The 15150-nt window shown below is 46.3% G+C and overlaps 1 protein-coding gene across 1 annotated transcript; it reads left to right on the top strand.

Annotated features, from left to right (window-relative positions):
* Positions 1 to 7209: 7209 nt before the first annotated feature.
* HEY1 (hes related family bHLH transcription factor with YRPW motif 1) lies at positions 7210 to 9989 on the top strand. Its single transcript, XM_053944452.1, has 5 exons — positions 7210 to 7586; positions 7693 to 7768; positions 7842 to 7925; positions 8041 to 8122; positions 8922 to 9989. The coding sequence occupies exons 1-5, from the start codon at positions 7369 to 7371 to the stop codon at positions 9503 to 9505; spliced, it is 1044 nt and encodes a 347-aa protein (XP_053800427.1). The 5' UTR covers positions 7210 to 7368; the 3' UTR covers positions 9506 to 9989.
* The last annotated feature ends 5161 nt before the right edge of the window (positions 9990 to 15150 follow it).

Here is a 15150-nt window from a genome sequence, read left to right as displayed (position 1 = left end):
TTGGGGCACAACAGAAAAATCTGTTTGGGGAATTTCAGCACTTGCCAGGTCATGGGGGAGGTCACTCTACTTTTGTTGGGAGAGAGGCAGAAGAAGAAAGAGGGCAATCAAATATCCTCCTTGAGACAGCTTACAAGCACATGTCTCATGCTGTCAGGGGGCTAGGCTCCAGTGTGACACTTCCAGCTTCTTGTCCTCCTGCCAAACTGAATATGTTTGGTATACGTTATATATGTGAGAAGTGGTCACCACTTCCCTGGCCGACCACAGCTTTAAGACACAGTATAACGGAGCTATTGTGTGGGATTAAACACATTTGCTGTGGTTTAAGCATTAAGAGCGTGTGACTGTTTGCACTTGCTTTAGAGCACCGTCATTAATGTGACTGTGGAGGTGCTCCTAGAGAGCTCATCATCATCCTGGCATCTCAGCGCTTGCACAGTTATGTATTGAGAGCCATGCCCCAGACGTTTGGTTTGCTGACAAGTAAACACAAGGGATTTTTATCATGGCTAGAGCAGTATGAATCAAGAGAGGCCTGGGTACGCCTGGAAAGTAACTGCTGTAGCTGACCTGGCATGTTGCTTTGATAGTGTCTTTTCCCATATAACTGAGATTTTCTGGAATAAATCTTTCAGATGGGGGCTGTTTTGGAAGAAAACCATTTCCCCTGGAATAGGTTTTCATTATTAGAAGCAGCTGAAATGAAGGTTACTCAGAGAACAGTGAATCTATACAGGGTACAGCTTTTGCACTACTCTACTGGTCAGCTCTGCAGGGTCCACAAGTCTTGACTTTTCTGAAACTCTCGGGAATGCTGCTGTTTTTAAGAACCGTGAACAAGGCTGAAGTAAAGTAAGTCACAGGAAAATACCCTCAATTTCAGTGCAGGATGTTGCAAAGCTTTCGTGGCACTTCAAAATTGGCTTGAATCTCAAAATTATGGCCCCTCAACTTGGAGTCAAAATGCTCAAGTCAAATCGTAGGTACAGTATCTAACTATGTTCTGGCAAAATCACAGTGACACTTCTTTTCTGTGGTTTATTTTTTCCCTAGTATTCCATAATGTAGTGGAAGAGACAACTGATGATAGGATTTGATTTTGGTGTCCTGCAATATCCAAATACTCTGACTGTCTGGAATAAGGTTTCACATTCAAACCAGTAAAGCTTAGTCATTACCTAAAGCAGACAAATCAAGCTACTTTGCCAGGATCTCCATGATGAAACCTCAGCCAAAGCCCTGACCAACTTTATGGCAATTGAAAATCCCTGGCACTTTCTCACTCTTGTCACACATGCTAAACATCGCCTCACAGTTCATCTCTCTGTGGCTGGGGAGTGTCTCCTGTGGTGGCTGCTTCCCCAGGTCTAACTTTTGCTCAGGTGGCTGATCACCGTGGGTCAGCAGCTGTCTAGTAAAGCCTAGGGCAGAAAGGTGTGAGGTGAATACGAGTTATCATCTGAGAGAGCGCAGATGCTCTTCTGGGAGTCAGTGCTCACCACTTCAGATACGTAGTATTCACCATTTTCATTTAACTCACTTGTGCATTGATCTTAATAGCTGGTACCTTCAAAAGTCAGGGATTAATACTTTGATTTGCTTTATTCCAAACTGCCCTTACCAACAGCTACAGAGCATGCTCCAGTTTCATTTTTATTTTTTCACAATGAAATTCAGTTCAAATAAACTTTTCTAGGAAAAAAAAATATTTTTATTAGCCAAAAAGCCAGGTTTTCCCCTTGAAAGAGCATACTATAAAAAATTTGGTTTTCATGGTAAAACAGAAGGTCTGGGAGTTGTTCTCTATCCCCCACCTCCTCTCAATAATGAGTAGTACACACATATTTTTCACAAAGCTGCGTCTTACTGGCAAAGAAAACTCAAAGTAGGTCTCAGACTGTAAACTCTTTGAAGCAGGGACTTCCATATATCACTGTATAACACAAACATGGTTTGAACACTGCTTTTAAAACACTGAAGTTGTAAAATTGCACAGGAAAACAGCAAGTCAGGCTGTTCCTTGATGGACTGTGAAGATTTCAACAGCGTGAAACCAGAGCAAGTTTCTGCATTATTATTCCTCAGTCCATTTATGAGAAGCACTGTAGGAACAGAACAAAACTATTTTGGAAAACTACAGAGAACTTGGTTATAAAAAGTTGGCAAAAGGAAAACCTGGTTTTACTCTGTGATTTTTGGTGCCAACTATACTGTGATAGCGAGGAGTGATCACTGGTATAGGCAAGCTACCCATTTACAGTGAAATTGTCACCATGGTGGGATGGTGTCAGTAGTTGACACAATTTTGGGGCCATTGTCCCCTCTGGATTTAGCAATCCTGTCAGAGGCTGTCCTGCCAATAACATGTTGCTGACTTTTTTTTGTGTGTGATTTTACACGAGGTGCACTGTTATATGTATGGACAGGGTATCACTTTCCCATGATTAAGATCAAAGGTGTTTGCAAGTCAAAACAGAATTTTCTACACTATGCCACGTCAAGTTTACCTCCTTTTGCATCTATTATGAGACAGCCATTAATTAACATGACCTGGTGTCATTCTTCTTGTAGGGTCTTCCTGTGTCTTGTAGTGTCTTTCCACAGGACAGCCTGTGTTGTGGAAATGGAAGAAGGGATATTTATGGAAGAAGCTGACATCTGTAAGAGCCTTAGGTCAGATGGAACCTTACATAAAAAGAGAAGAGAGGCAAAATTTATTGTGAAAGGAAGCCAGATAATAAAATAGCCAATCTGCCTCTTCCCTCCTCAATCACAGGGCCAATGAAATATGAGGTAGCTTTGCCTGTCAGCAGCTTGAATATGCATTCACAGATTAGCCTTTTGCACAGTTATAACCCAGGTCTGGTTTTGGAGATGAGCTGAAGCCTGAGCAGGTAAATGCAAAGAGTACCTGCTGGAGCCCTCCAGAACAGATATCTGTTTGCACTGCTGCTCTTACTGTGCTGACAGTGCTAGTCTTGCTTATTCATAGCTATACACTGCTTCCAAAAGATGACACTTGAAACTCATCCTGCAGCAGAAGCAGTGCAGCTGGAGCATTCTGCTTACAGTAAAGACGGATGTAAATATTATTTATCCCTGTCCTTGGCCAGCTTGAAGAGAGGAATGTCTTGATGATCTGGCTATCACTACAGAGGCATGTGAATGTGTGAGGTCTATGCCCTTCTGCTGCAGCAATGGCTCCAGCACAAAGACACTCAGCACCTGCATGGCAGAAGCTGGGGCCAGTGTGCTTAGAGAGCACCCCAGCCTAACTTCTGAGCTGGCTATTTGGACCTCTGGCATGTGCAGACAGGAGTGTCAGAGTTCAGCTCCTGAGGAAACACATTTATAGTCCCAGTACTGCTAACAGATCATGCAAGGAGTCTAAAACCCTCCTCTGTCACTCCCATTCACTTCTCCAGCACTTCCATTTGACCTGTGATAACTAGTTTTGCCCTGTGTCAGTGGCACCAACAACCAACACTCAGCCTAAACTCCATAAAGAAAATAACAAGATTTGGAGCAACAACCTCTTGCTTGCAGAGTTGATGCCGCAGCTGGATATATGCAGGGAGGGGAGGTCAGGGGGGAGCACTGATGTTTTTGCCTGGCTGCAATGTGAGTGCCAGAGCCACCAGTTGAACTGGGCACAGTAACCATAGCAACAACGAGTTTCCGGGACTTGGGGTGACAGCTTGACGGGATTACTCTTCAAAGCACTTGCTCTCTGGGGAGAGAAAACCTAAAGGAAGGGGATGGGAGTTAATTTAGCACACACACACTGGAGCAAGGGTCAGCAGTGGCAGGTCTCTGCTGGAGGGAAGCCTGCAGCAGCAATAAATAACACCATTTCAAGCACTTTGAGTAGCACCAAAATCACTGTAGGGGGGCATCCAACAAAGAAAAATGTGGGGTGCACACAAAAACTAGCACCACTCCCTGCCAAAGGACAGTTGCCACAAGAGCTCCTGCATGTCTCAAACCCGAGTCTCTGCTTTGGTGTGAGGGCTTTACCCTGTCCTGCCATTCCTGCTTCCAGCACTGGGTGCCAGATGTGGCTGTAGACCCTGGATTTGGAAATACTGAGTTTTGCCAGACTTGGAAGCAATGGGGAAACTGGGGGGGAGTGGCAAGAGGGGGCAAGTCAAGTGTGGTGGTGTGTGTGATAGGAAGGGGTGTGAGATTAAATATTTGGATGGTGGGGTGACTGAGGCAGGGCATGGCTGCAGTAGGAGGTGGGCATGTAGAAGGCAAGAGGGCACTGCAGTGTGAAACAGGGAAAAGGGAGGCACAGCGACAGTGTAGGGGACAAGAGAGAAGGCTGTCATCTCCTAAGGTTCATAGCCTCATTGGTGCAAAGCTATCAGTGGGGGCTGAAATTCAATTCTATTTAAAAGCATGTCCTTATGCACTGCTTTAATTTCCTTGGGCTTTGGTGAGCAATGGGCTGCTCTCCTGTCTGCCCTTCTGGTGAGAGAGATGTATGACAGTGCTGCCTTGGTGTGTTGGTAATTTTGGGCTAATAAAATTTCCCTTTGAGCTATGGTTAACAATTAGACCAACGCTATGGATCCATGCCCAGCACCAGAAAAGCACAAGAGCAATTTAAAGCTGGTTTTGCTGTCTGCTTCTCCTGGTGCTGGATGGGAAGATTGAAACCACACACAGGCAAACATTTCCTATCTTCCCACAGCTGCTGATAGCCAGCTACAATTGCTCACACTGTGTAGAGGCACAGCTATACTCTACCTGCCCATTCTTGTAAGTCATTTGCAGAAGTCAGTGTCTACACAAGCTCAGAAAGCTTCTTTGGAGGCTGCCTGGCCCCAGTGGTTTACAAAGCTGAGGATGGGGGCAGCTCCAGGATCCAGCTGCTGGGAACCTGGGTGGCCACACCTCTACTCCCAAGCAATCAATTCTTAATCCCAAGGAACTTCTTCTACCACGTTTGTTTTCTCCACAGTAGGAGAAGATATATATGTGCCTGGATGGGAGAACTCAGATGTGTAGTCTGCAGGCCAGAAAGACATAAATGTCACTGTACCTTTCACTGACCTGTAAAAGCAAGTGGTGCAGGCAGACAAGTTTCACAACAAAAATATAGAGGCTGGGAAAGTGGATGTAATAGAAGTGCTGACACAAACTTAATTAAATCACTGCAGAAAGGATAGCTTTGTGAAAAAAAATAATGTGGGAATAGAAGATTGCTGTCATCTTCTGTTAGCTGCTTACAGGTGGCTGCAGGACTGTTTCTATCTTCTTAACTGCAGGTCTTTTACTACTTTTAGCTTGGTCCCTGCTTCCATTTCCCTCCTACTTGAGATGCTTTGCAAATATATGGGCAACTCCATGAAATCTGAGGCAACCCTGTGCTGGCAACCCAAACCAATGGGAAGCTGAAGGTAATTATTCCAGAGCCATAGAATGGGAAAATCTGGGTTCATCAACTCTTTGCTCTCACACGATGCTCACCTTGGTCATCCTCCAGTCTATCCGATTGTGAAATGTGGAAGAATCAACTTAGAAGGGAGCCTGAGTTGAAAGGCTCCATGTAAATGAAAATTTAATTATTATGAAACCACCTCAAAGAGTACATCCTCATTTCACCTGTCCTATTTTGCCTGTACCTCAGCCTGAGAAAGCTGGCAGAATGAAGAGGACTTGTTGGGGAATACAGCATTCAGGCTTAGGGCCCTGCTGAGTGCAAGGCAGCATGTACTCACAGTAAGCGTGCCAGCCAGACCTCTACACATCCTGAATCCAGTGCTGACCTTTCCTGTCATTCCTCCCTCCTTGCCAGCAAAAACCATGTGCTTTCAGCTTCTCAAAAACTGTTCCTGCTTCTGCCCACTGCCACAAGACATGGTGGGGGGAGTAAACAAGAAAAGGATGTGGCTAGCAGATTTGCAGTTTGGAAGGGTACAGGGAAGAGGGATGCCTTGATTTCCCTTGCATTGCCAACAAACTGCCAACTTTCAGGCTTTAGCCACCATTTTCACTTTTTTTTTTTTTTTTTTTTTTTTTTTTTTTTAAAGCCAGGTGGGGGTCAGCCTCTCCTCCCAGGCAACCAGTGGCAGGACATTAGGACACAGTTTTAAGCTGTGCCAGGTGAAGTTCAGGTTGGACGTGAGGAGGTATTTCTTCACAGCAAAGGTAATACCTGGAATGGGCTGCCAGGGAGGTGGTGGAGTAACCATACCTGGAGGTGCTTAGGAAAAGAGTGGATGTGGCACTTAATGTGGCACTTAGTGTGGCACTAGCCACTGTCTAGTTGACAAGAGTTCTCTTCTAAACTCATTTATTCTGTGATTCTCCTCACTCAGCTCTCCCAGGGCCTCATTGCCTTAGGGAAGCCCTCAGAAGCTTCATCAGCCTGTGCAGGGTGCAACGATTCTGCTGGGCTCAGGCTGCCGGAGACCCCAGCAGGAGGGGCTGGCTGAAGGACTGGTGTGAGCGCCGAGGGTGCTGCCCTGCGCTGTCCATCCGCACAGCACCCACAGCACCCACATCGGCTCCCCAGCTGGAGACGTGCCCATTCCCACCCCTGCGCAACACCATCTGTCCATCCGTCCCTCCCTCCATCCATCCATCCATCCATCCATCCATCCATCCATCCATCCATCCATCCATCCATCCATCCGTCCGTCCGTCTGTCCGTCCATCCGTCCATCCATGCCTCCATCCGTCCATCCGTCCGTGCCTCCATCCATCCATCCATCCATCCATCCATCCATCCATCCATCCATCCGTCCGTCCGTCCGTCCGTCCGTCCATCCATCCATCCATCCATCCATCCATCCATCCATCCATCCGTCCGTCCATTCATCCATCCATCCATCCATCCATCCATCCATCCATCCATCCGTCCATCCATCCATCCATCCATCCATCCATCCATCCGTCCGTCCGTCCGTCCGTCCATCCATCCATCCGTCCGTCCGTCCGTCCGTCCGTCCGTCCGTCCGTCCGTCCATCCATCCATCCATCCATCCATCCGTCCATCCGTCCGTCCATCCCTCCCCCCCCCGGGCCCCCCGCCGCGTTCCCACGGCCGCACCTCCCCCGCGGCGGGGGCGTGGCCCCGGCAGCGGCTGGCGGCGATTGGCTGGGGCGGCGGCGGCGGCGGCCAATGGGGGCGGGCGGGGGCCGCGCGCGGCGGTGCTGGGCGGCGGGCGGTGGCGGGCGTGCTCTGCCCGGCTGCGTCCGTGCCCGCCGCCTCCGCATCCCTCCCTCCGTCCATCCCTGCATCCATCCATCCCTGCATCCATCTATCCCTGCATCCATCTATCCCTCCCTCACTCCCTCCGTCCCTCCCTGCCTCTGCCCGCTGCCTCCTGCCCGCTCGCCAGGCGTGGGAACTCCATGGGAGAGACGGGCGCCGGGCGAGGCGCGGGACGCGCTCTGGGCGCGCTCCTGCCGCGCCCCGCCGCCCGCCGCCTCCCCGACGGCCGCCCGCGCCCCGCCGCCCACGGCCCCGCCGTCGGTGCCATGAAGCGGGCGCACCCCGAGTACAGCTCGTCGGACAGCGAGGAGCTGGATGAGGCCGTCGAGGTGGAGAAGGAGAGCGCAGACGAGAATGGGTGAGCTCAGGCGGGCTGCGCCGCTCCCCCTACCTCCCCTCCGCCCCGCGGAGCCCCGGCACCGCCGAGCCCCCCGCGCTGACCGGTGCCCCGCTGCTCCCCGCAGGAACCTGAGCTCGGCCGCGGGCTCCATGTCTCCTTCCACCACCTCGCAGATCTTGGCCAGGAAGAGGCGCCGAGGGGTGAGTGCCCGCCGGCCGGCCGCGGCTCCCCGCAGCCCGGCACGGCTCCGCTGACCCCCGCTCTCTGCCCTAGATCATCGAGAAGCGCCGCCGCGACCGCATCAACAACAGCCTGTCCGAGCTGAGGAGGCTGGTGCCCAGCGCCTTTGAGAAGCAGGTAGCTCCGCTGACCCTCCGCAGTGCTCCCCCATCCCTTCCCGGGAGGGAGCGTCATCCCTCGGTAATGTCTCTGGTTCTGCCTGAAGTGTTTCGTGCCTTCCCTTCTCTCCTAGGGATCAGCCAAGCTGGAAAAGGCAGAGATTCTGCAGATGACTGTCGATCACCTGAAAATGCTGCATACAGCAGGAGGGAAAGGTAAAGTTTTGTGGGTGACAGAGTCAGCATCCCTGCAGGGAGGCTGCTGCGAGAGCAGCACATTCCCGAGCATTGGCAATGCCTGCAGAAACTGAACGGCAGCTCTCTTACGTTTCATCAGGAATTAGGGACTTTCTCTACTTCACAAGATTTGTGGCATCACTAGCACTGAAAGGTTTTGCAGTGCTAGCTCTGAGGAGAGAGTTGTTCTAGCGGAGAGTGACTACGTCTCTCTAGCAGCGTGTCAGCACTGTGAAGTGAATCAGCTTTTGGCAGTTTGGAAAACAGTTATTATTGATGTCTAATGCTTGTTTCTCCAATTTTCTGAAAGTCAGAACAGAACTAGGAAAAATACAGGATGAAATAAGTGGTGAAAAGGTTTAGCAAAAATGCTGAAAGGCACTTCTAAGAAAGAAGTACTTTGCCTGCTTAAGTCTCCCCTGATAAGTTAGGACTTGTGTTTCTAATGAATTTCAGTGTGCTGTGGTTTAACTTGCACAAGGAAGGCAAATGGAAAGAACAAAAATACTTTCCTCCAGTGTCAGTGAATAATTCCAGTTTAAAATGGCAGTTTGTGACTGGTCTTGGGACTTGCAGCATCACAGCACAGATATAAAAGAAAAGCTTGTTAAACAAAAAAGGAAGAAATAAAAGAGCTTGGCAGCTAGTCTATGGTTGGGAATACTAACCACATCCAAGTGAAATATGGTTATAGGGGAGGGTGGAGTGGGGAGGCTACTTGTAGACAATAACTAGAAAACAACATCTTAAGACTTCACTCTCTGTTCTTTTCTCTTAGGTTATTTTGATGCTCATGCTTTGGCTATGGACTATCGGAGTCTAGGGTTTCGAGAGTGCCTGGCTGAAGTTGCTCGATACCTGAGTATCATAGAGGGGCTGGATGCCTCTGATCCTCTGCGAGTTCGACTCGTGTCTCATCTCAACAACTACGCCTCTCAACGGGAAGCAGCGAGTAGTGCGCACACTGGCATTGGACACATTCCTTGGGGCAGTGCCTTTGGACATCACCCTCACATACCTCACCCGTTGCTGCTGGCTCAAAATGGGCATGGTAATACCAGCACTACAGCATCTTCCACAGAACCACATCACCAGACCAGAATTGCTGCCCCACATGCTGAAACTTCCTCACTCAGAGTGCCCCCAAATGGCAGCGTCGGACCAGTGCTCCCTGTGGTCACATCTACTACCAAACTGTCTCCTCCTCTTCTCTCCTCCATGGCATCTTTGTCTGCGTTCCCCTTCTCGTTTGGCTCCTTTCATCTGCTGTCCCCCAACGTGCTGAGCCCATCTACACCAACGCAGTCAGCAACGCTCAGCAAACCGTACAGACCCTGGGGGACTGAGATTGGCGCCTTCTAAGAACTGACTCTTTAGCAAGGGTGGGAAAGCCTATAAACCTAGCTGAGCTGGGTTATGCCACCCTTGAAGTTCTTAGTAACTGGGACAAAGGTACAGCTTCACTTTAACTGAGTTTGTCTAAAAACTGTCTCATTGGATTTTTCTTTGTTTTCTACATTTTTGTATTAACAGGTTGTTTGGGTTTTTTTTGATAGTTGCTGAAGTTGTCCAAAAATAAAATTACAATAGTGGTTTGTTAACACTTATGTTAGATCTCTGCTGAGCATTTAAGTCACTTTTGTAAACAGTTTGTTTCAAATGTTTCATTTTTCCTGAGTACATCAGACTGGCTTTATATGAAGAGATACCACCTGTTATTGTTAGCCATGGCCTAGTTTTGTTACTAATTTTTCCAAGACCATTCTTCTCAGCATTTACAAGCTGTGTTTTTGTTAGTATTTTGACACTGAGATGTTCTATAAAGAATTACTCTTTTTGTAAACTATATTTGAGTCTTATATTTCTAAGCAAAGCGTTGACAAATCAGATGGACCTCCTTGACCAGCTTTATCTAAGAGCCCAATTCCTCTTTCTTCTGAAGCCGTTTAATATATTTGGCAATCTTATTCTAGTCCCTAGTAGATATTTACTCACTTCTTAGAACCACTACACTATTTCTTCTATCAAAAGGAGCAATATAAGTGGGGAGGGTGCAAAAGTCAAATTGCACGCTGTATTGGTGCTGGGTTCAGTTGCTGGGGAAGTTATGGGAATTGGAGTTGTCACCTGCAGTAATCTCCCAGCCAGAGCTGGTCACATGCATCTTCATTCCATAGGGCCAGATCCTGCTTTGAGTTACAGTGGAATAACTGTTCTGCTAGCCTGAATTCTTGGGTATCTGAGGTCAGACTCTTCTCTGTCAGCTTCAAATTTTCAGCTGAAACGGTTGATGCTGGTATTTAAATAGCCAGTGGAATGATACAGAGGGAACCTGTTCAGTGCACAGCCTTGTTGCTTAGCAGATGCATCCTAACTAGGTGATGTTTCTATTGCATTTTAGGTGCAGTTCAGTGCCACTCCTCATTTTTCAAGGGTTCTGCTGTGTTCTTGTGTGCGTGAGAGTGTGTGCATGTACATATATTTTGCTTGATTTCATGAGAATCTTAATCTTAACAGGTTTATCAAGCGAGTTCCACTGGAAGGGGTTTGCCTGCTCTTGTATCTGTGTTGTGGCTAAATAAAGGAGAAAGAACAAAGTCTTTTAAATGACATGCTTATCTGATATATATCACTGGAGAATTCTGTGCCTGTGGGTGTCACAGGAGATGTCGAATAATGGCTACTTAGTCCTGCTGTGGGCATTTGTATTTGCTCTTTTCTCAGATATTACGGCATGTGTAGCTATGCTAGCTGAATACGTGAAGAGCCACAGTGCCTTGGAGTAACAGTCAAGGGAAGGAAAATGTAGGATTTCTTTTGCACATCAATGTGCCTGGCAGTGCGTGGGCAGGTAGTGAAGATAGCAGGGTTTCTGCTAAAGAAGAGGTTAAAGCTGCACTGCACTTGAATATTTTTAGTGACTTGTATTAACATCAAAAAGTGATCATCTTTACAAATATGAAGTCCTTTTCTGTCTAACTCATGAAGTTATCTGTCCTATAGCTCTGGAACGAAGTTTTGTGCGTTACAATAAGGTTCAGATCACATTCAGTCCATTAGTGCAGAATCTACCCCAGGTCTCTGACTGATCCTGTATTTGTTTCTGAGTGGTACCACCAGTGTCTAACACCTTTGCTTTAAGTAAAAACCTGACAGGATTACAGGCAGTTAGGTTTTCTCCTGATGCAGTCCATCCTACCTGCAAATCTGTATGTGCAGAGCTTCTGGAAGTACTTTACTTCTTCCCTGCACATTTGAATTTATAGTGCACTTGTTTTGGTAAATGGCACATCCTTGTCTGGATTTAGCTCTGCCAGAATAGCAAAAAGAACTCGGCCCTGTGGGAGACGAGAGCTTTGTTTAAAGAGGGGCTCTCAGGCCAATTAAGGAGTGGCATTGATGAGAGACTTTCTCGGAAGAAGGATTGCTGTGAGGCTGGAAAGAGCGGGAGAGCATTCAAGTGCATAACCTTGTTTTACCTTCCTTCTGAGGCTGTAGGAGACCACTGCTAGAAATTAAATGCAAAACACTGTGGGAGCTAGAAATACATAGGTGTTATTAAGGAGAGATTATAGAGCATAGTATTTCATGTAGAAACCTGAAATAAGAGGCTGTAAAATTCCAAATCCAGTTTCCTTTCACAGTGTGTATTGTCTCCTGTTTAATTATGCTCTGCCCTGTCCCTAACAGGTTTTTATAGCAAATTAACAACTCCTACCTAGAAGATTGCTATAGTGCATGCAACTATTCTTTAGATCTTTTAATAAATGGCAATGCTTCTCAGCCTTTTAATGGTTATTTCATTGACATTCAAATGACTTTGCCTCCCTCTAAATAGCTGGCTCTTTTGTGTAGAAAGACCCCTATAATTATTTTTGTCCCACTGTCCTACCCTTGAATGGACTTCAGAAGCAGACTGCAATAAAAGTTTCGCTGCTGGTGTTTGTCTCCATATCCACTGTCTTCTCTTTCTATTACCAATGACAAAGGTATAAATGAAAAGTACTAATTCAACTTTTGCAGTAATTCTATATTAATTTTTAGGGATTCAAAAATCTACTGATTGTTATTATAGAAAGAAATGAATGGATTCTAGCAACTCACAAAAACTAGTAATTCAAATAGGAAATGCATAGCCAAGAAGCTGAAACACCAGGATTGTAAGTCTAGGGCTACTGCCAACTTTGTAAATCTGTCTTAGCAATCACTTAATGCATATCTGTTCTGTCAGCAGTGAAACAGGTATGGCAGTGTTTGGTCTCCTTTCCTCAAGAGGCAGTTGTAGTTGGAAATTTTCTATAAGAATGATAAATGCTGTTATTTCTTAAAAACTACAATTCAGAGACATTCTGCTATCTTTTCTTTCCTGCAGGATGCTAGGTTTCTAAAGAGAAACCGAGAAAGGCAAAATAAGCTTGCTTCTCTAGGCAATAGATATCTCCAGAGTCCAAAATGTTTACTTGTTTACCCTATTGCAATAGAGCAATTCAGGAGCACAAGCTTAACCAGAGGGATGCTGGAAAAGAAAGGAAATGCATACGTATCTTGATCCCGTGACTCCCCAACGATCTTCAATTGCTTTGGATGAAATGTGTTCATCTGGAAATCCTCAGGCTAAAGCTTTGTGTAGGATGTAAGATGATGTGGTACTTCATATAAGCTAATACTATCCTTCTTTATTAAGGAAGCTGGCTTGGAGTGCAGAATAAATTTAAAAGGCTGGTAAATGCTGCACAAAACCAGGTACAAACCTCTGGATATCCATTCTGTGCTTTGGCGTAAAGGAATAGCTGATGAAAGTGACATTTTTTAGCTTTTGGAAAGAAGCTGTCAGTAGTTCTTAAGACACTTTCTGTTCTGTGCTCCTTTCTTCACACTAGTAGCATGACAGAGTTTATTAGGATCATGCTGAAAACCCCATGAATCCTGCCTATTGCTCTCTTCACTCACACATCACCATGTGAGTCCCCAGGTGACAGGAGCCTTCCTAGACTATTGCATAGTGGTGGGAAGTCTGCCAGGCTTTTTTTTTTTTTTTTTTTTTTTTCCCAAGCAACAAATAAGCCCAAGTGAACACAGACAAACTGAAATCCTTCTTCCTGTTTTATATTGTGTGCATACTTACAAATGTTTATTGCCAGAAACTCCCAGTTTGGATTGCAACATGCTCTACACAGCGCTGGAATTCTCTAGTGAATAATGTAGAGGCCATGGGCTTTGTGCTGGAAGGCAACAAAAATTATGTACAAAGCCCTTTTCTGAGGCTTTACATGAAAGGATGCAGAGATGGATTGTGGTAATTGTGACTCAGTACACTAAGGCATGAATATGTTCATGTGTTACCCAGCCTACCTGACCTTGCAGGGTCTCTGTGTACTTTGCCTGTAACCGCATTACTCTCTCTCCTCTTGCCCAGTTTATAAATAAAAATTAGAACAGTCCCTTTCTTCTGGAGCCAGAAGATGTGGGCATTGACTCATGCTTGCAATATAGTAGCGTGTCTGCAGTCATAAAAGTCGAAATGCCGGTGCCTTGTAAGATACAGATCCTCGAAGGTGTCTTTTGGGAGTCTGAAATGTTCATTTGGTGAAGGCTTTTATTAAGGAAGTGCTTGGGTATTATATGTTGTTCTCTCTTATTCCACCTACTCCTGTGAAATTTTTTGTCTAGCAAATTCTGCTGATTATTCATGCAGCTTGAAGGCTGAGGAGGACCAAACTGCCTTGCTCTGACCTGTGCAGTGTGCAGTCTGCCCAAGCCTTCCCAGCAAAGTTCTTAGGCATAGGTTCCCTTCCAGCTGTTTTTTATTTTATATCTCAACAATTCATGTAACACAGCTGTATAATGCAGGAGGGGCTTATCTAAGTGCTCAGGACAGCTGAGCAGGGGGGGCATTCTGCTCTTCTTGTAGACCCCCCAACCACATTACATTGTTTGGACCTTTTCAGTCTTTTACAAGGCTGCTCATTTCAGGTGAAACCTGCTGGTAAGGAAGATGAGGAATAGCTGGAACCAGTTCTGCACACCTCCTGCTCACTGGGGCAGCCCCAGCACAGGGAGAACTTTGCAGACCACGCTTTTCTCTCTACACTTAAGAGACTTCTTGGAGCTTTCCGGGTGGCTTCTCCAAGGTAAGCTGCAAGGTCTAGGCACAAACATTAGTAACAGCTTAAACAGGTACGTGCATTTCTCTGTTTTGCTCTGCTTTCACAGACAAAAGGATGTTGTGAGTAGGAAAGTTGGTGAAGCAGCTCTGCAAGAGAATGGCAGGAGAAGGAAGGAAGGCTGATCTGCAGGATCAGAGGAAAATTGAAGCTGTGAACAGATGAATGAAGAGATGCATTGTTTGCATTGCCTGTGGCAAAGATACGGAAATATCTGACATCAGATGAAAAAATAAGCTGCTTGCCAGTATGTAGAGAATTTAGAGAGGGGAAGGTAGTACTCAGTATTCATAATTTTTCTCAGTATGAACACCATACAAACAGTGAGGCATGTTATTTAAAACCAATAAGGTACTGAAACAATGCATGTGAAAGTCTTCATTGAATTTGATGGGTCATCCCACTGGCTAAGGAGAAACCAGACAATCAGTGGCTGTAAGAGTGCATCATAGCGTGGTTTACTGATTGCACTTGTACAATACCATCAAGTAAGTGTAAGGAGCTCAGGGAACTAAAGCATGAGATAGGGCTTGACCCAAGTTGACAGAGAATTTGAGACATCAGAATAACTGATAAGAGCATCATCTAGTGACTGGCAGCCTCTTCTACAAGCCACTCAGCCTTCATAAGCAGTTACCACCTAGCTGTTAGCGCTGCCACTTAGCTCCTGGGTTTTGATATGGTGTTTCTCAGCATGGATTTGCCATTTATGAGGTCTCCTTCACAATTACATGAGTAGGGCAGGTGGATGTTCTGACCAGTAGTGGGAAATGAGCCCTTCTAGTGAAGGTGAGTATGGAGCCTCTTTCTGAGTCAAGGGACATCTGGTAGAGAGAGCACAGG

Source organism: Vidua chalybeata, chromosome 1 (assembly GCF_026979565.1).
Source record: "Vidua chalybeata isolate OUT-0048 chromosome 1, bVidCha1 merged haplotype, whole genome shotgun sequence".
Lineage (NCBI taxonomy): Eukaryota > Metazoa > Chordata > Aves > Passeriformes > Viduidae > Vidua > Vidua chalybeata.
This window is presented reverse-complemented; position numbering and strand designations above follow the sequence as displayed.

Bases quoted from the DNA above. Each gene is read 5' to 3' on its own strand.
- HEY1 (XM_053944452.1), top strand. From the start codon at position 7,369: ATGGGAGAGACGGGCGCCGGGCGAGGCGCGGGACGCGCTCTGGGCGCG. The intron at 7,926-8,040 runs GTAGCTCCGCTG...CTTCTCTCCTAG, and splicing joins CCAGCGCCTTTGAGAAGCAG to GGATCAGCCAAGCTGGAAAA. The intron at 8,123-8,921 runs GTAAAGTTTTGT...CTTTTCTCTTAG, and splicing joins GCATACAGCAGGAGGGAAAG to GTTATTTTGATGCTCATGCT.